General features: G+C 35.5%; 2 protein-coding genes across 3 annotated transcripts in view; one reads left to right on the top strand and one right to left on the bottom strand.

Annotated features, from left to right (window-relative positions):
* LOC106068926 (uncharacterized) overlaps positions 1-818 on the bottom strand; it is a 28,981-nt gene extending 28,163 nt beyond the window's left edge. The window contains exon 1 of the mRNA XM_013228428.2: positions 679-818. The gene's annotated coding sequence lies outside the window, so the exon portion shown is untranslated. The remainder of the gene's footprint in view (positions 1-678) is intronic.
* LOC106068927 (sodium/calcium exchanger regulatory protein 1-like) lies at positions 789-21,626 on the top strand. Of its 2 annotated transcripts, none has more exons than XM_013228429.2 (5): positions 789-928; positions 17,664-17,744; positions 18,861-19,048; positions 19,215-19,316; positions 19,940-21,626. In XM_013228429.2, the coding sequence occupies exons 2-5, from the start codon at positions 17,672-17,674 to the stop codon at positions 19,991-19,993; spliced, it is 417 nt and encodes a 138-aa protein (XP_013083883.2). In that variant the 5' UTR covers positions 789-928; positions 17,664-17,671; the 3' UTR covers positions 19,994-21,626. The 2 variants fall into 2 exon arrangements, with proteins under 2 accessions (XP_013083883.2, XP_055884641.1); XM_056028666.1 differs by lacking the exon at positions 789-928 and adding an exon at positions 16,994-17,045.
* The last annotated feature ends 95 nt before the right edge of the window (positions 21,627-21,721 follow it).

The following is a 21,721-nucleotide window of genomic DNA, read 5'->3' as shown; positions in this document are numbered from 1 at the left end:
AGAAGGGAGATAATGCAACGGCGCCTGGTGATCATATATGCCCAACCTGCGATTGCAGCTGTGTATCAAGGATTGGCCTCTTTAGTCACACAAGAAGTTGCAAAGGGAAAAGATCGTCTCTCGAGACGTAAAATGCCCCAGAGAGCAATTATATATTCATTATAAGACATTAGTTAGGCCAGGTTCACATCTAACTTCACATTCACTTTCACCTATCCTTTGGTCTGTGGACCGCTGGGGCACCACACAAGATCTGTCAACCTACTTTCTCCATTCTTCTCTGTCACTTGTCTTTGAAAGAATTTCATTCTGATGTTCTTTCTGACAATATTGAAACCTGCCTTTTTACCTGCCTTTTTACCTGCCTTTTTACCTGCCTGGGTGGGCCACTTCTGGGGCCGATTTTGAGTTTGTGTTTCACACAAACTGTCTTTGTAACCTCGTTTTCATTGTTTAATTTTTTCTCGATTTTTACGCATTTTTGTTTGGTGTACTGTTCTGAATTTTTTTTATGTCTGATCTTTAAGCTCTAATTCATTTCACCCTTCACCTCGAAATAAACACACATTATGAAAAAAAAAACAACAACTAAAAAACTGCAGAATCACAGACACTAGGGGTCGTAAAGTACAAACTTTAAGAAACTGTTAAACACAACAATGACAAATCTTGACTCACTTCTCAGAGTCACACTACTCCAGTGACTAGTTTCATACCCCCACTTTATCTTGTCAGTAGCCAGCCCGGTGAGTGGCCCGCTATCACGCCCTCCTCACTCGTCGCCTTCACAAGAACGCACACACACGCGAGTACTTGCTACTGGCTAATCGCCCTAGAGTCATTGACTTTGTTGGGCTAATCCTCTCAGTATCACCGCCAAATCTAACAGGACACAGTGGACGTTATTTTGGAACATAACATCTCGGATGTAAGACACTTTTTCCTTTCTTAAGCATGCTCTCTTCTCGCGTTTTGTTGACGTGCTCTTATCTTCTATGTTACATGAGGCTCTGCTAGGGTTAGAATTGGCACGTGTGTTATTGCAAGATTAAATAGCATGCCTAGAGTTGTTTTTTTTTTAAATTGATACCTAAGTTATGATACCCTTATATATTTCTCAAATACTTTATCACACGTTCCATGGAGAAATAAAATATTTTACATAATAATACGTAGAAAGTCTTACACCCCAAATTATGTACTTGATTCGCTCCCCTTTTTTTTTCTACATTGTTATATTTACACCGGCTCCTATCTGCAGCTTGGTTGTGGTCTATTACACGTCTGGCATTGAGTAGAGCCCTTGCACAATCGAGCAGAAAAGAGTTATTCTTGATACAACTAAACATGTCCTGAAAGTATGATTTCAACGACTATGGCAACATATATTTTAACATTCATTCCAAATAGTCCAAATGTGTACATATAGCAAGTAAGTGTTTTTATAAGCGACATTAAGCTCATGGTCTGTTTTTTTTATTTGAGGCCTTTGAGACCTAGGATCAAACAGAACCATCAAAAGGCCCTTTTTTAACACAGCGAGTCCAGTTCGAATCCTTGTGAAGTCTGGAATGTATAATTTGCGTTTTATAAACGTTTCTCTGTCCAGCTCAAAAAGACTTTAAACCTGACACACGTTTGGAAAAGTAAAGCCGGCTGGGGGTTGTGTTTACTACATGACACCCTCGTCAACAGTTGTTGAAGCTCTATAAATATTGTTCAATCCCGTCTAGTTGTAAGCTACTGTCACAGATTACATTATGGAATTGTTTGTACATTTCACTTTTGAAAGAAATATAAGCCCTCGACATGAGTCTCGGGATTTAATCCTCAAATTTAGACACTTGACATTCAAGTCAGGATTTACCCAAGGGACGTAATTAGTATGTTTGAAATATATTGGTTGATTTGAATTTAAACAAAGACATTTTTGAAAAGAGTTAGCGCCAGAGAATTGGCGGTAGTAAGAAAGAAAAGCCAGTCGAATAAATAATGTCCTTGTAGTCAGTCACGTTTCTAAGAGCTCTGTTTGAAAAGCCTTTGTAATATGTTCCATGCTCATTGATTTGTAATTTGTACATAAACTGTACTTACGTTGTGTTTAAATAAAGTTCCAGAGTTTTGTTTTATCAAAAGAATCATCAATTGTAATTCTAGATCGTCATTTTTGTTAACTATTGAATTCAAGTAAAATCCCCGGCATCACAACACATCGTACCATCCGAATGTTGTGACAGCTACTTTAGTTCCTAAGTTGACTGAGGCTACACTTAGGCTGCATTTTAATTTCTTTTTTCTTGCTCTTAAGTTGGCTCTTCATTGACCCTAATATGTCAGCAATTAGAACCTCCGTTACTTTTATGAATACACTAAGTTGTGACATATATAGGTCTGTGATTGTGACTAGCACATATTGATGTTCAATTGAGCTTCATTTCGGTAGAAACGAATCAAAAGTTGTTTTCTCGTTTGAACAGTATTGTTACTTGCGCACGTCTAGAGAACATGAACCTAGAGGCTGGATGAAGTAGCGCCCGAGTTATAGATAGCTCTCAAATCTTATTTGCAGACTAGTTTTAAAAGAGACTTATGGACACACGTCTGTTATCCGTTCAATGCTGACTAAAACTATAAAAGAAAAGATTCGCTTCATGGCACAGATTCTACTCGTAGTTTACAGGAAAAACTATTTACTGTAACACTACTAGTAGTAAATGTTCACAAAAGAATTTAAACGGATGATACCAACATCCTATAGTTTGAAAGTGTTGAAAACGAATGAACCAACTCATACAATCATTTTATATTACACAAATATCTAGAATCTAGACTACATGTAATTAGTACTTACCCACCATCACCCCCCCCCCCCCCCCAAAAAAAAGAGATTTTCTTTTACGAAAAGTATTTTTTTTAAATGTAACAATTTCAGTTCCCTGGTGCCATTTAAGATGACTGCATTTATTTGTGAATAGATGAGATATGAGGTAGTATTATCGTTAATAGGTTACATAGAACACAATACCGGTATGAAAAGTCGGCCAAATACAGTTAAAAAACTGTTAGATGTCACATTTATACTGTACATAAACATAGTTAATGTTAGGTCCACACTGCTTTATTAACTAGAAACCAAATATTTAAATTATACTGATCAATTATTTCAGAAATGTTTTGTATACTGAAATTGAAACATTCAAATTATGTCCCTGCAAAGTAATTCCGTATAAAGTTATTGTATCGGTAGCTGGCCTACTAAAAACCTTTCCAATACATTAGAAATACAACATTTGAACCTCGCCTAAATCCTATAACAATTATAAAAAATAAAACATTTTCATTTTCCTCTTGTATCTGTGTTTAGGATCTAACACTAAAGTAAAGCGGCAATCATTTTAGCGCCGAAATTGAATTGGAATTAGAAAATAACATTAAAAAATTCCTTCCATCTAGGTCTAATACATCAAAACAAAACATATTGTATGCGATATGAAGTCATGACTTCAACAAGCCTATAACACACAACATAAGACATTAAAAAAAGAAAAAAAAAACAATGACCTCTAGACAGACACAACGATAGGCCAAGAACCACTTCTCCTTACAAGTGTCGCTACATTAGGTTTCAAAAAAATCTAACTCGTCAACCTTGGTTTTGGGGGGGGGGGGGGGGATTTTTTTATATTTTGCTTTTTGTTGTTGTCATTTTTTAATAACTTCATTAATTAATAAAATAGTTCTCTCCATTTACCCAGTGTTGTAAATGGGTAAAGTAGTTGTTTGTTGTTTATACCTCTACAAAACAGAACTAGATATTCACGACTCATCACTTGCAACAAACTGAAAATCTGTTAAAACTTTAACCTAATGAATCAGATAAATTCTTTATACATTTGTACAAATTAGTGCTTGTATAGTAATTGTTCATTTAGGTATCGAGTTCAGGCAACAATTAGCGTAAAAACTTAAAGACATTGTAGTTCTTATGATATATAGGTAAAAAAAAATGGACGGAAGGAGATGTCGGGGTTTCAGATATTCAGGAAAAAAATCTTCGTAAACTTTTGATCAGACTTGAGAGAATCTAAATCTAATAAAGAACAGACCCAAGGGATGTTACTGCGCACTACTTAATTGAATGCTCGCTGGGGGTTCTTCTTGGAATAGCAACTTTGTTGAGTCTTTGATGCTCGTGGCTTGTTTGTTCTACACGGGGGTCGCGACACATTGCTCTCTACCTGGCGCAGTCTCTACCTGGTTAGAATGCCTTGGTTCCCGAATTGTACCTTTTAGTTCAAAAAATAATCAAGACATTGAAGTAGTGTTAGGTTTATGGTCAGAATAACATCGTGGAGATTTCTGGTGGACTTTCTCATGGGAAAACAATACTTGATTGAGTCAAAAACATCTGTCAATGACGCGTTCAAAGGCGGAGTCTACTTCATTGAAACTTGAAATTGAAAAGTAAAAAGGTTGGTAAGAGAAGATCTATCAGACATTGGAAGATCTTTCGATGAATGAGATAAAATTGTGTTGCAGACGCGTTTTTATATAGTGCCTACTCACAAAAACAAAATGTTAATGTTGAAGTAATTTCATTTAGTTTTGGGTTATCTACAATTATCAATTAATTATAATTATCTACATAAAGATTTTTAGGAATGACAATTGTTGTTATGGTTATGAATGACCAGATACAAAGAGGCGGACTGGCTATATGAGCAATCAGGCAAATGCCCGAAGGGCCGACACCCAATGGGCCGGTGGGTGAATAGACCGTCTTCGTTAATAGTAAGACTAAAACAAGATTTTAATATAATTTCGTACAAAAGTACTCCCTCTCCTTACTTTTCAACTTGAATAGACTTTACAGTCTGCGGCGTAGCAAACATAACGTCGAATAGTTCAGTGCGCCCTGTCTCATGACCATGATATGGAAGACAATTTGTGCGATGAGCTATTTGCTAATGCCAGGGCTGAGCTATATACTAATGCCAGGGCTGAGCTAAATGCTAATGCCAGGGCCGAGCTATATGCTATTGCTAGGCCGTGAATGACTGTATACTGACCTTGAATGAACGCACACTGTTGAATAATACAGAATATGTATTTGAATGACTGTAGTGTATAATTTTTGTAAATGGCTGTATTTATTTTTGTACGATTGAGGCCTATTATAATTTGCGTTGCTTTTAAAGCTATAAGCCTTATCTGAGATCGTGCGGTTCATAGGCTGAGGATATGTAAGATACACAACTGTCAGACACACAGCTGTCAACAAATCCGAAATATCGGATTTAGAAGCTACGTACAAGGTTATATTTTATTTTAGTGCTAATTAAATTCTCAATAAACAGTGATTGATAAATCAAATTCAATTAAATCTCAAAAGTATCACAGGAGCAAATATTTCTTATGTAAAATATTCAAATAAAACCAAAGTGATTCTTCGTCCCTCATTCACACTTGTGTCTTCAATCCTCCCACTATTTCGTTATTCCGCCTCTTCACCGTTTGTATTCCACTGTCTCGTCACTCGTCAGCTATTATTCTGTATAAAATACCTTTTTTGTTCGTTCTATTTCCAGACATGCGCGCGCACACACACACACAAAATCTTGATCTTTTTCTTTCACACTTTCTATATTGACTTTTAAGCTTACGTATAAGGATAACATAACTCCAGCCGTGATGTAACATATCAAGGTAGTCTCCCCTGCTTTAAATTGAGTTTTATCTCAAGTCATCTCATGTTATCGACCAGAAGCTGTAAAGATAATTAAATGTGATGTTTACACTCAAAAGATGGGGGCTGTTTACATGGGGCATGGGTTCACAGCTTTTGTGAGTGTAATTTTTCTTTCTTTAGGAGACACGAAGATGACTTACTTACCCTTTAAAAAAATCCCCCACTTTTTGACGGTACCTGTCACCTATCACTTTTTTTTCTTTTTCATTGCTGTAAATCCCATTCGAGTGTGTTGGATGTGGTTGCTGGTGCACCAATGATGACTCTTTTACAACCTCAAGCATTCTATGTACTTTGTTAATCTCAACATGTTTGAGAATGATGGACAGGTCCACTCTATAGTATCGAGTTATTCTACCTGACAATGTGTCCTGTAGAACTGTTCTTGTCTACTCTATTGTATCGTTTGACCCTCTCGAGTTATTCTACCTGACAATGTGTCCTCTAGAACTGTTCTTGTCTACTCTATAGTATCGTTTGACCCTCTCGAGTTATTCTACCAGACAATGTGTCCTGTAGAACTGTTCTTGTCTACTCTATAGTATCGTTTGACCCTCTCGAGTTATTCTACCAGACAATGTGTCCTGTAGAACTGTTCTTGTCTACTCTATAGTATCGCTTGACCCTCTCGAGTTATTCTACCAGACAATGTGTCCTGTAGAACTGTTCTTGTCTACTCTATAGTATCGTTTGACCCTCTCAAGTTATTCTACCAGACAATGTGTCCTGTAGAACTGTTCTTATCTACTCTATAGTATCGTTTGACCCTCTCGAGTTATTCTACCAGACAATGTGTCCTGTAGAACTGTTTTGTCCATTCTATAGTATCGTTTGACCCTCTCGAGTTATTCTACCTGACAATGTGTCCCGTAGAACTGTTCTTGTCTACTCTATAGTATCGTTTGACCCTCTCGAGTTATTCTACCTGACAATGTGTCCTGTATAACTTTTTTTTGTAAGACCGTTTGATCCTGCTGTACGTTTTAGGCTTAATGAAGAGAAGTGATACATACAAGCTCTCCCCAAACTAATGATATCATGATTTAATATATAGATCTACAATGGCCACGACAACAGCTAATATCGACAAGCCACCACAGATCTTACTTTGACCACAAAACATCTCTTTACCGAGCACAAGTTTGTTAGTGAACCGCACACCCCTCGGTCTAGTCGATGGTGAAGAGAATAATACTCTCAATGGTTAAGTGTCCTAAATCAATACACATTGAAACACAAACACTCGTAGCCTAACCGATAAGTCAATTAATTATTGGCAAGGAATTATTTTGTTTTCTATCGAATAAGGAAAATAGCATCTACATTATTAATAAATATAGTTGTACGAAAAAACAACAACTCCTTATTCTAGATGAAATTACCAATTAAATAAAACAGAGGCTAATAAGGCTAGCAGGATTTGCGTTTGCGTTGACCCACATGCCCTGATATATGTTGGAACGCTGCTTGAATGTGTGTGTAAATATATATATTTAAAATATATATACCGTACCTACGCCCACCAAATAGCTAGCTATATCTACAACATTTATTTGTCTGTTGCCTCGCACAGGTCATATATGTGTTTGTGTGTGTGTGTGCTGAGCACTCTGCTATATGGTAGAGAAACATGGTCCACCTACTCTTGGCAAGAACGAAAAGCTGAATATATATTTGTTTGTGCATGTGTTTAGAGCTTTTCAAACAGTTGGAGTTCGAATCTCTCAAAGTCCTCTAGAGACAAAAGTAAATGACCACATCCCTCCACTCCTGAGCATGTGATGCAAAGTTTGACTAATGTCTAAACTCTTTTGGCAGTCCATTTCATGTTGTTATAAACAAACATCTGACATATGGAACATCAAGAAGATGTACACAGTCCTCCCCACCTCACCTTTACGCCCTCTTTCCGAATTCCAGATATTTCTCATCATTACTGGCGGGCAAACAAGTGATGACGTGTGCACCATGGTGACCTTTTCTCATGCCAGACGAACAGCGTGATTATACAGACAGTAAATGTGAATCAGATGTTTAGCAGCAACTTAACAAGAGTGTCTGCCACTGGTGAACTGCAACAACAAATGAGTTTTAATTGGTGAGACGCAGCACGAAAGAGAAAACAATGCCAGACAGATTGGTGTATGACAAATAGTGCCAGGTTGGAACTTTACGGAGATTTACAGAACGCACTCATTTACTCAGGAAGTGGAAATTCCCCATCAATTTTCGATTCTAAATAATGTCAATATGAGGTTTGGATAAGATCAATGTTTTCAATTAAATAATAAACATTATTTTGTGTTACAAGATGTTAGGAAGCTGATTTTACAAGGTAGAAAATGAAAATAAAATACCTTTTCAATTACACAACTTATCAATCCTTCATAAATTATATATATATTGTTGTAACTCCGCTCCCGAGCCATACTGATTGTGCGCATCAGAGCGCTATTGAACACAAGTAGTGGGAGACATGTTTATAGAGGAAGAAGGACTGTTGTAGATCCAACTGCAGTGATCTGAAAGTTATTGAGGTCTGGGCTGTCTTGACTCGAGAGAACGTCCTGTGTGCTATCTATGAACTGTGTTGAGGACCTGGGGCGGCACTGGGAAGTGTGTCGGTGGTCTGTATTGATGGTTCAGTGCAAAGGACTGGTGTCACTTGAGATAGGACATTCTGGGACTTGATGACTGAAGTCATCTACAGCTCCATATAAATATATGTCCGGTGGGGTCCGGGCCCAAGCCCCGACGCCAGAAGCGTTTTCTTGCATTCTTCGCAGAAGAAACACATTCTCTTGACATCTACAGCTCATTATTCATCCTATTCAAAAAGGACCTTTTTGAAAATGTTTTACTTGAAAAATATTCTAATATGAATTTATAGGCACTTTCCTTTCTACATTGCAAATACAACCAATTGGTTCCTTGAAAAGATAAGATACCCCACACATACGTAGCCCTAACCCTTTCTAAATAAAAGTAAGACCGCCCCTCCCACTCAAGGGGTTTAGGTGGGAAGGGTAGTCGGCTAACAGGAGAAGGACATAATATAAAGATCGGTTAAAATATCAATAACAAGTTTTAATTAGGTAGATGTTTAATTGATTCTGTTAACAAGATGTAATTTCTACAATTAAATTGGACCGCCCCCTCCCTCGAAAGTTTATGGTGGTGGTGGTGGGGGGGGGCGGGATTGATGCCATCGCTACCTCCCTTCATCCCACCAAATCGGTCAACATACTAGAAGGGGGGGGGGGCGAAATAATAAAAAAAATATGTTGAAATATAAATAACTAGTCGACCGGCAGCATAGCATACTCCGCTATTTTGCAGGGCCAGCCTTAGGCCACTGCAACCTATGCGACCGCAGTGGACCCCGCACTTTCATAGAATCCGCACTTTCATAAGACCCGCGCTAATTCTAGTGTGTATAAATTATTAAATTAAACCATTTTATAACTTATAACAGATTTCCTGCGGCCTCCTGTTGATTCACCAGGAACTCCTGGAAATCTGAAATTGCAAAATATACGAAAAGGTCCTGGAAATATCCGAAAATTATTAAAATCTTTTGAAAACACATACAAATCTCCTGAAATACATAGACAAACATTGTCATTTTGGGGTGCCATTCAATATGGAAAACGCCAATCCTAAGCGCGATAAATAAAAACGGCATTATGCATTACCCGTAATTGTGTAATCTGGTGAAAGAAGCTTCTCACGCCTCAAGCTAATGAAGAATTACTTGAGGTCAACAATTTTCGTAGATAGATTTAAATATTTGGTAATTCTTGCGATTGAGCGTGATCTATGTAGGAAACGGAATTATTATGATATACTGTATGACTTTTCTACACGCAAGGCTCGTAAAGTATTTCTGTACGTAGTAAAGATGAATAAAATGCATAGACGAATTTTTTTTCTAATACAAACTCTTAAATTTCACTTATTATCCACTTCCCTACCTAAACTTGGCCCCGCCAAATCCGTAAAGTCCAGCCCTGCTATTTAGTGACGGGTGAATACACAGAGTAGATTACGTGTTCTCTTTCCATGACTTCTTGGTCACAATGGTCAAGTGTTTGTAAAATGTTTGTTTGTAAAATGTTTTATATGTTTCGGATGTTCCTTCAGAATTGAAGATAGTTTACTTCCTAGTCCGAACCTCCCGCAGGACGAAGGGTTATGGAACGGGCAGGGTTTGATAAATCCAAACTGAGTCCAAAGCGCAAACCGCACGACCAGGCATCTATCCGTAGGGATGGGGGAATACTACTTGTTGTCCCCCCTGTTGTTTTTTCGTGGGATAACTCTATCCACAAAAATAAAAGAGTGATCTTTCCTTTACTTCTTCTTCTTCTCGTCCAAACTCTTGAGCAATGAAGAGAATTATATATATAAATAAGTAGTATATATTATTAACATAACTAATAAATTCCTATACAATTTGTGTGATTTCTTTACTAAAATTCGTCCGACACCCTTCGAGGGGGGGATAGAATTGGCCGAGTGGGGGGAGGGCGATCGACCCTACCGCCCCCCCCCCCGGATCCGCCAGTGCTATGAGTGATGATAAGGAAGGATGTTTGGAGGAAGAAGTTATCAATGAAGAAATGAAATGAAGCAAGAGATATGAATTTAACGATGAATACACATAGGTCAGCCTAGTATCTCCCTTCTAACATCTCCCTTCTAGTATCTCCCTTCTAGTATCTCCCTTCTAGCATCTCCATTCTAGTATCTCCATTCTAGCATCTCCCCTCTAGTATCTCCCTTCTAGTATCTCCCTTCTAACATCTCCCTTCTAGTATCTCCCTTCTAGTATCTCCCTTCTAGCATCTCCCTTCTAGTATCTCCCTTCTAGTATCTCCCTTCTAGTATCTCCCTTCTAACATCTCCCTTCTAGCATCTTCCTTCTAGCATCTCCCTTCTAGCATCTCCCTTCCAGCATATCCCTTCTAGTATCTTCCTTCTAGCATCTCCCTTCTAGTATCTCCCTTCTAGCATCTCCCTTCTAGCATCTTCCTTCTAGTATCTCCCTTCTAGTATCTCCCTTCTAGCATCTTCCTTCTAGCATCTCCCTTCTAGCATCTCCCTTCTAGTATCTCCCTTCTAGCATCTCCCTTCTAGTATCTCCCTTCTAGTATCTCCCTTCTAGCATCTTCCTTCTAGCATCTCCCTTCTAGCATCTCCCTTCCAGCATATCCCTTCTAGTATCTCCTTCTAGTATCTCCCTTCTAGTATCTCCCTTCTAGTATCTTCCTTCTAGTATCTCCCTTCTAGTATCTCCCTTCTAGTATCTCCCTTCTAGTATCTCCCTTCTAGTATCTCCCTTCTAGTATCTCCCTTCTAGTATCTCCCTTCTAGTATCTTCCTTCTAGTAAGCACATTTATAAGTATAGTCGTTTCTCCACATACTTCTAACATATGGAACAATTTTAATTTCAAACATTTCTTCTTGAGCTTTTTTTTTATATCCATCTCTTTTTTCTCTTGCTCTGATTATTATTTTTTTTTTAATTCAAACGAAGCTAATCCTTAGGTTGTTTAAAGGTGTGTAGCCTAGGCTTAAGTTTTTATATAGAATAGATTAAAAATAGAACAACGCGATAAATGGAAACAGATTAGCACACGAAAGAAGATATGGTTAACCAGAGAGTTTATATCTGGGTAAACGATAACCAAGTCAGATCTAGTTTGACTTAACCATACTGTTTCTCAAACTTTTTCCTGTGGCGACCCTCCTACTTTTAGCCAGCTGAGGGCTTAGGGCAGCGCTATAGACTCCCACAGTGGGTTTCGGGAGGGTGTTAGATGTAATGAAAACTTAAAGAAACAGAGACATAACGTTTTTTATTTCTTGGAAATAAATGTAGAATATGTTTGAAATACAATATCACTTAAATAAATGTTAATTAAATCGATTCTTTTAGCCTTTTGTTTTCTTAAATAGTTTTCTTAGATACTTTATAAATGTACGACAGTCAGTAGAAATTCGACCGTTCAGAAAGTCAAAAAGAATAGCGTTAGCGGAAACTTGCTGAATCGGAAATGTTTTCTTCGAAAGTTCAGAGTCAATATGTATCGATATGTATCAGAGACTTCTCGCGAAAAAGGTTTACATTTTAAAAGTTTCTACGTAGAAAATGAAACGACGTCTCTTGCTTGAAATATTTTTAATTTTCTGAAACATGGAACATAATGTCACTTTGCTTGGTTAATTTTAAACCATGCCTTTATATAATATTTTGTTGTCCCTTGAAACAAAAATGTACCGATTTAGAGATATTGTCAGTTTGAGAAACGCTGAGTTAACGTCTGTATCTGGTGGAAGTAGAGCATGTGTGGTAGTGAGACCAAGCCAGGCTTTCCCATTCTCAAATATTCAATTTCTACCAATTTCACTTGTACCAACTTTACATTCAATGTGTCGACTGGCGTGAGAATGTGTGTATCTAATCTAATGTCTGCTTGAGTTATGTGAGCCGAGTGAGATCAGAGATTAGATTTAGTGGTCGAGAGAAACAAAGATTACTTCTAATTCTACTAGACCATTTATAAAAGAGAGACAACTAAAAAAAAATAATTGGTTGGGAAAACTGCAGAGTTGAGAGGAATGTCGTGTCAACCTTTTTCTGTCGTTATTGTAGCGTTTTTTTTTTGTTCGCTGGTTATTTTGCGAACACGTTTGTGGTGGCCTGACATATAATCTTTGTAAAGAGAAACAGTTAAATATATGCGTGAAAGTTTACAAAATGATTAGACTAATTAGAAACATCTCATCAAAGCTTAACTTATAAACACGCTTGTCTGAAAACACATTTATCTCCCCTTACAAATGGAAGTTTAGATTTGCTCCTTGAAGCTAACTTGAAATTGAGGTACCCGCTATTAATGTGTCGCTATCTTCACACAAATATAGCAGAACAAACAAAACACGTAGCACCTTTGCTCGACAAGTTGTGAACATTTTAGTTAGCGTTGAAGTGTCTGTCTGGTTTAGCTGGATGACAATGTTGACATTTACATTTAGAATTTATAGTTACCATAGAATAATTTCATTTTTTTTAAACCAATCGATGACACTTTTTTTTTTTTTTACAAAACTTTTATAAATTCAGTCTGGGTGGCATCTTGCATACGTTATTTCTCCCACTTCTTATTCTTGGATGAAGTTGACTTATATGAATTCAGTCTGGGTGGCATCTTGTCCACGTTATTTCTCCCATTTCTTATTCTTGGATGAAGTTGACTTATATGAATTCAGTCTGGGTGGAATCTTGTCCACGTTATTTCTCCCATTTCTTATTCTTGGATGAAGTTGACTTATATGAATTCAGTCTGGGTGGAATCTTGTCCACGTTATTTCTCCCATTTCTTATTCTTGGATGAAGTTGACTTATATGAATTCAGTCTGGGTGGAATCTTGTCCACGTTATTTCTCCCATTTCTTATTCTTGGATGAAGTTGACTTATATGAATTCAGTCTGGGTGGAATCTTGTCCACGTTATTTCTCCCATTTCTTATTCTTGGATGAAGTTGACTTATATGAATTCAGTCTGGGTGGAATCTTGTCCACGTTATTTCTCCCATTTCTTATTCTTGGATGAAGTTGACTTATATGAATTCAGTCTGGGTGGAATCTTGTCCACGTTATTTCTCCCATTTCTTATTCTTGGATGAAGTTGACTTATATGAATTCAGTCTGGGTGGAATCTTGTCCACGTTATTTCTCCCATTTCTTATTCTTGGATGAAGTTGACTTATATGAATTCAGTCTGGGTGGAATCTTGTCCACGTTATTTCTCCCATTTCTTATTCTTGGATGAAGTTGACTTATATGAATTCAGTCTGGGTGGCATCTTGTCCACGTTATTTCTCCCATTTCTTATTCTTGGATGAAGTTGACTTATATGAATTCAGTCTGGGTGGAATCTTGTCCACGTTATTTCTCCCATTTCTTATTCTTGGATGAAGTTGACTTATATGAATTCAGTCTGGGTGGCATCTTGTACACTTATTTCTCCCACTTCTTATTCTTGGATGAAGTTGAAACTTTGCACAATTATTCATCGTCCATGACAACAAATGAATCAATAAAAAAAAGTCAATCAATTAGTAATTAATTAATTCGTCAGCTTTGCATCGTGAAGGTTCAAGTTTTATTTTTTTTAATTTTTATTTTTAATTGTTTTTTAAAAGACAGAACGGAAACCTTCTCCCAGGTACCCCTCCACCCCCACCCCCCACTGGTCCACATAAATGATTGGACCGTAGCACACTGAGCATGCTATAAGCTTGAAAGCTGCGTTATACAGAAACAATTAATACAAATATTTCCAACCACACCAATTTTGTATTGCTGGTCTTGAACTCTGGGGATCTACTGAAAATTAATGACATGATAGATTCAAAATAATTCATGAAATTCATTCAATATAAGCTTTGTTTTTAAAAAGTTTTTTTTTTTTTTTAAATATTTGGTTGTTTTAAACGTGTAAAGTAAACTACTTCTTCTAGCAATATATAGTACAGATGTTCATAACAATAGAACAAATTGATATATAACCTTTTGTTTTAGAATAGGTTCTACATATTTAATTTATGTCTTTTTTAAAGTGTTTGACCTAATGAAAAATATAGGTAGAGTATATTTATAAATATATATATAGAGAGAGAGTACTATATCCGTATTTATATAGGTCCTACAAGTTTAGTTTTCCTTAGGGTAAATCTGCAGTAGTCAATTAGATCTACCATTATGTTTTGAAGTGTATTCTTACAAACAATTCCATTCATCTGTCAGTAGGTCGAATCCTGGTTTCTAAACCACAAATGGCCTTGAACTCTTTATAAACTTGACACTTGATATATACTGGACACTGTATTATCAGCAGTGACACGTATGACTTTGACCTAAGTGGCTAAGGGTTAGTGTAGAGATAAACACACACTCATGTACAAGCACAAGAAAAACGCCTACGTAATTCATTAACTCTCGCTCGTCTGTCACTCCTTAAGTAAAAAAAAAGCTTATGCAGGCTATGATCCAAGTTTTTGGAAAGAATTGTTTATTTGAATAGTGCGCGTGTGTACGGCAGAGTGAGATTGTAGGCCTACTTGTTGGTTCATGATTTTAATGGAATGGAAGAAAAGATTTTTGTTTAAGTTTACAATCTGTAAGGACGAATAGATGTAATAACTACTATGTTTTAAAGGCTCCCATTCTTGAAAACTAGTAGATCCTGTAAGTCTAAATAAAAGAGATTATTTATTTATCTATTAAGTCACAACCAATGAGTAATACTGTCCTAAATGTGTCATTTGACAAACCTTCAAAAAAAATATATATATACGGAATGACAGCCAGTCAGCAGTAGGGATAAAAAAAGAAAAAGAAATCGATTTCTCTTAGTTACCATGCGCATGTTTTACAAATATAATTTTTGTTTATTAATCCAAAATTATTGAATAGGATAAAAAAAACGATAACAGTGACAAAATGTTAGGCCAACTAATAGAGTAGGAATCTGAGAACTGGTCTATCTTCTTATCACACAATTAACAACTTTTTTTTTTTAGACATTTTGCGGTGTCAGCAAAAAAACAAGTGCTCAAGTCTAAGCGACACAGTTTTTAATACAATAGAACTTTATATTTGTTTGCTAAAAATAGAAATACAAAAGATTTAGCGCGAGAAAGAAAGCGGTTTGCTTATTGGACATTAAAGCTACCAAAAGTTGTAATTTACATACTATGGAGTGAAACAGATAGAATTTAAACCAAAAATATGAGAATTTTTAATTTCTAATGAAAATGTCGACAACAGCAGAGTTCATTATAATGCTCCACTTTTTACTAAGCTCATATCAACTCCCTCTGTCTAGTCAAAAGTTTGTGCACTTTGTTTCTCCCACACCCAATCTCGGATCAAGTTGAAGCTTTGCACAATCAATCTTTGGCATAGACAAGACATGAATCAATAAAATAAATTACATTAACCAATTAGTAAATTAATTACTTGTGTTTTTTTTTGTTTGATACCAAGGGAAGTTAATCCTTCAGTATTAACAGATACGGATAAATATGTAGGGCTTCGTCTCCTTAAATAATTGAACGCGTTATTTCTCCCACACCCATTCTAGGATCAAGATGAAATTTAAAGAATATTTTATTGTACCTTAAAAAAAAACATCAATCAATTTAAAAAATTAACTAATTAGTCCATTGATTCTAGATATTTTTTTTGTTTGATATCGAATAAAGGAAATAGTTTCTACATTATTGAGAGATTTAGTTGTAAGTGCGGAGTTCTTTTCCTTAGATAAGCTATGTTTTTTTTTTTTTTTTACAGGATTTTTTTTTACATTTTGCTGGTTATTGACTTGAACGCCACACTCCTACTGAGTGTTCACTCCCCTTCATTCCCCTCCCTATCTGCCAAACACATTCACCAGCTCCACCTGTAGGTTACAGTTACACTATCAAGCAATATATTTCTAGCTAATCATCGAGTTTTAGTGTAGGCTACAAGCCTTTGAACTCTTGTTCCAAACACGAGCCAGGCTACAGCTGTTGTTTATGCATGTTGTCTATCGTTACATAAACCGTGAAATACATTGTCATTGAACAATAAAGATACCGAAACTTTGTGTTCTAAAGTAGTAACTTTGTAGTGGAAAAAAAATGATTCTATTGATTTTGTGATTATATTTTGTATATTCTTAAATGCATACGTATTATCAAGTTGGATACTGAACCCTAAGGTTGAAAGAAGAATTCAAGTTTTGAAAGTAAATGCTACAAAAAAAAATGCTTGGTATCAGATACCAGGAAAAGAACACAAATGAGTTTGTATTTTTACAAGTCAACACTCTGGCTAGCAACACCATCATGGCTGCATACTATGAAGAGACGAAAGCTGAGTTGGTTTGGTCATATTGTAAGACTTGATTCACTTTCAAAAGTCATCCCTGAAGATAAAGGGTCGTCCAAAGAAAAGCTGGCTGGACAACGTAAAATAATGGGTCCTGCTAAGAACAGCTGCTGACCGGGAAATGTGGAGGGACTAGTTAACGCAAACTGCCGCAACACTCCTACGACGAAAGTCGACAGATGATGATTTTGTTTTTTCCCCTTGTGGAATATAAAGTTTGTGCTCAAGAGATTCTACAAGCTGGTTTTATTTTAGAAAATAATTGAAGAAACCTTTTTAAACAAAAGCGACTAGGAAAAAGAAAACCCTATACATGAAAGTCTCTAATGAACCATTGCCCTTTCATGATGGTAATTAAATGACGACAATATAGTTGACAGTGTGACTTTTGAACGACTCTCTGTATTCAATGCATAACCTACTAGTAGATCTACTAAATATGTTACATCAAGCTCCATTGTTTATAATTTTCACGATTATGTGTGTGTGTGTCTCAATTTATCCAATAGCTTTTATTTTGACTTTTTCAATTCGTCCACACACACACTTTTAAATCTTAACACCAGGACAACGTGCATTGATCTTTTTTTTTTAACCAAACCTTCAATTTTTCAGACGTGCAACAGCCTTGTCTATCAAGTTATGCCAACCTTTGTTTATGATAGCTTGGGCACATGCAACGCCATTTGCTGGGTAATGGTAAACATTGCACGGCTAGCGTAAAAGAAATATAGATCTAAAACAAAAGAAAAAAAAAACAAAAATCTTAGAGTACCAGATTTGATTCATCTACCTACTCATGGAGTATCTAAACAAAAGAATTTCGACGATTTTTCTTATAAAAATGTGTGGATGTTGCTTGTAACTTCTTACAGGAGATTAACTCCCTTCGACTTTGAAGAAAATCCGCTGATCACTATTTAAACTTTCTGTGTCTGTATTTTTTTATTTTTTATTTTACTTCACAGTTTACATAATGGCTCAGTTTTGTGGAAAATGGGAACTAGTTTCATGCGATGAGAATTTCGACAAATATATGGAGGCTGTTGGTAAGTAAGCTTCAATTCAACTCATGAGAAAGCATTGGTAGTACAATTGTCTTTATATTTAAAAGTACATTATGTGGTAAAGATGTTTGAAAATCCATGAATTATTTAGACTTCCATTTTATCCCCACATTTCAATTGCATGTGAATGAATATACTATAAGGTAATTTAGTAACTTACAGTGTGCAAATTTTTAGTCACTAGACTATTCTTATATATTATGTATTGTGTGTATGGTTCCTTTTTAATGGTGACACATTAATTTTATGTTCAAGTGCTTTTTGAGATATTGTTTCGTTTTTCCCAAAATAAATAAATTTCAATCTCAAGTGTTTGTTACTAAAAATACAATTCTTAATAACACAATGGATCATAAGAATTTTTTTCTATCCTTTAGCTTAAAACTACAGGTGATGAATAGTACACTCAGACACATGAATAAAACACATCTACATTTGAAAAGAAGCACATAGGCACGTGTTATTAAGTGACTTGGACTCACATCTAGTCAAACACATAGCACCTACTAGATCTATATTCGTCCAAACATTTGGTTGCACGCAAGGGTAATGATTGAAAGTTTCAATAAAAAAAGAAATGGAGAAATGGAAAGACTTGCTCAACAAAATATTGACACAGTAACGATAGTGGTAAATATGTACAACAAAATATTGACACACTAACGATAGTGGTAAATATGTACAACAAAATATTGACAAACTTCTTTGTATTATCAGGCAAACATTCGGAGGTAACAGGACTTCACAGGAGCAGTCTTGTAACAACACTTCTCTGGAGCAGTTGTTTAATAACACTTCTCTGGAGCAGTTGTTTAATAACAATTCTCTGGAGTTTGGGACCATATATTATCTTACATCCTCATTTATGACCAACGTCTTCTAAATTCCACATCCTCATCTTAATAATGATTTTGTTTAAAGTGTCTCACTAAAGTATCTTCTCAAAGGTTTAAAACACAGCACCGCCTTAAACCTCTTTTGAAAAGAAGTTTCTATACCAAGCTCGTCTGTCTACTTAATACTACATTGAACATTTTTGTTAATGTATTGTTCTAAAATGTGAATTAGCTGATGCTCTTCCATGTGAAACTGTTTCAGGCGTAAGTCCTGAAATGAGAAAATTGGCCCAGACTGCACTGACTGCTGGATCCAAACTTGTTCTCAACATTTCTGTGGATGGCAACAAATGGTCCATAGGATTGCTAACCAAAGAAGGGGAGAAGACTGATGTTTTCATTGAAGGAGAACCAGTTGAAGTAACCACTCTAGACGGCCGAAAAGTCAAGGTAAATGGGACGCTGGGGGTGGGGTGGGGGACCACTTAGAGCCAGCACAATCCTATTGATGCAACATTTTAGATTTAAATAAAATGCGTGTATGAATTAATTGTTACAATGATCCAAATAGATTCACTTTCACAGTATTGTTATCCTATCCTTACGTATTAAATAGACTACGTATACATTGGAAGGAGATTCACTAGTTGAACTACAACAAGGCGATGGCTTTGAGTCAAGGAACGTGAGAACAGTGAATGGAGACACAATGACAATGGTAAGATTTATTTTGTTATTACAAACAATTGTTTCATAAATTGTTAATTTAAAAAAATTAGAGTTAGGAAAAACAAATTAATTGACCCTTCGCTAGGTCACTCACGTTTCTCAGCAGAGAAGTCTAATTGGGTTTTGTTAACATCCAGTAACTCGTTACATTGTGTATACACATGCTTTGTGGAAATCGAACCTTTGGTAGGTTCTGTAATGTGATTAAAATGTAGGTCTAGCGTAAACCTCTCATCTGGACACATTTTTTAAAAAGTATACAATGGGTTCAAAGGTTCAGTTATGCTTGCTTTACATACACAAACACAAGAAACAACAAATCCTTGGATACATTTATTTTAAAATACTTCCAACATGGAAATCTGATTAATCAGGTCTAGCCTACTTTGATTAATAAAAGACTTGGGGGCGGAACATTTTCTTAATCCAACGATAAGCTCCAACTGGTGACTTTAATTTCTGAAATCAAACCACTTTTGTACGGAGTTAAACAAAGTAAATTTATGGAGAAAAAAAAAAATAGCAAGCAAAGGGACGTAAACAAATATCAGACAAGTCACGCAAGATAATGTCCCCTTTTCCATAGATAATCTTTTAATTTTTTTTTCATAGATTCTAACTACCAAGTCTGTGACCTGCACTAGAATATACAAGAAAATTTCTTAAAGGCAAGCTTCTTGGCTACAAGTTTGAGAATTTGTTTACCAAGTATTTTGATTTGTTTTTGCTTGAGATCATGAAACCCATGGTCTGTGTTAATGTAAATTGTGGATAATTGATTGTAAATGTCGGCTATATGATTATTTGTGACTAATTTATTGTACACTATAAGTGACTAATTTATTGTACACTACTGACTAATTTAATTAAATCATTTCTTTCTGTTGTTTCTTGGGGAGGGGGGTATAATAAAAGTTTTTTTACATGTATTAAAATCAGTATTAAATGAAGTCTTGATTTGTATGATGTATATTGTATCGAGTGTTTATATAAACATAGACCTAATTGAAAGATCAATATTTAAATTAGGTGAAAAGCTTTAAGTTAGTTAAGTGAAGAGCTTGCTTTACGTTAGGTGAAGAGCTTAAAGTGAAGAGCTTTAAATTAGGTGAAAAGCTTTAAGTTTGGTAAAGAGCTTTAATTTAGGTGAAGAGCTTTAAATTAGATGAAGACCTTGCTATAAGTTAGGTGAAGAGCTTTAAGATAGGTGAAAACCTTGCTTTAACTAATCTATTTTAAATATGTAACATTTAATAGTTACATACAAGCTATTATATAGAAGTATAGACAAAAACTTAAATTACAAAACAAAAAATTATAAATGTACTAATAAAGTATATTCTCAAACAAGGAAAATAAATCATAACAGATTTAGAATAAATGGATTTATGATAGATTTAAGAACAATTTTTACGTCTGTTGATAGTAAATGTCATGTATGGTGATCATAGATAGAGATTTAATTTAAAATCAATTGATCTTATGGCAAGTCTGGTGATCATAAAGCTAATATATTTTCTAATGGATATGTTTGTGAATTTTTTTTTAGACAACTCGTGTTTTTATTCCATTGGAATAAACTACAAACAAACTTATTAAATTACACTTTCCTTCTTCAATGAAGATGATTATGTCCTACAACTAATAATATACATCTAACAGAATAACTACTCAAGTATTTTGTAATTCTACATTGCTGTTCTTTGATAAGTGGTCAAATGTTTCTATTCAAAGTCTTCAAAGTTCATTTTAAAATTCTAGGATTAGATCTCTGGTGTCCAAACTTTATAGGTCTATAGGGGACATAAAGTTTCTTAAGGCTACATCACCATAGAAAATTGTTGACTCTATTGGAACTGAGCCTCTGGCAGGAGGTTCAAGGAGCTGGATAGCACAGCATCACAGGCTGGATATGTCCAACACCCACAGGCTATAGTTTGGAAATCAATGATGTCAATGAAATCAATGAATACATTTTCAAAGTTTTAAATATAACTAAGCTTTATTATATCAGTAAAAGATGTACATTTGTGTCTAGAGTGAGTGTCACTCTACACAAGTAACTGTGAACTCGCACAAGTGTGTGTCTCTATACATTGGTTTCTGTAATAAATTCATCACTTTGGACTTTTATTTATTTTTTTACATGTTTGATGGTCAATGTCATTTTGTAAGAAATTGTAAAGGAATAAATTGACTTTTAAAGTGCAAAGACAACACTTGAGTTATAATTACCATCAAGCTTGATTTAGAGCAAGAATCTTATAATTGAAAGTGAAATAAATGATATTTTATTACAGGATTTAGCTTTATTTTGTGTGATCTGTGAGAAAAATACATTGTGAAACTAAAACCTATTTTTTTTTTGGTAATGTTTGTTTTTATGTGTTTACC

The sequence above is a fragment of the Biomphalaria glabrata genome, chromosome 5 (genome assembly GCF_947242115.1).
Source record: "Biomphalaria glabrata chromosome 5, xgBioGlab47.1, whole genome shotgun sequence".
NCBI classification, from domain to species: domain Eukaryota; kingdom Metazoa; phylum Mollusca; class Gastropoda; family Planorbidae; genus Biomphalaria; species Biomphalaria glabrata.
Note: the sequence above shows the minus strand (reverse complement) of the source record. Positions and strands in the feature narration are given on the sequence as shown.

Coding starts and splice junctions, on each gene's coding strand:
- LOC106068927 (XM_056028666.1), top strand. CDS start 17,009: ATGAAAGTCTCTAATGAACCATTGCCCTTTCATGATG. Junction 17,745..18,860: donor CAAATATATGGAGGCTGTTG/GTAAGTAAGCTT, acceptor AAACTGTTTCAG/GCGTAAGTCCTGAAATGAGA. Junction 19,317..19,939: donor ATGGAGACACAATGACAATG/GTAAGATTTATT, acceptor TTTTTTTCATAG/ATTCTAACTACCAAGTCTGT.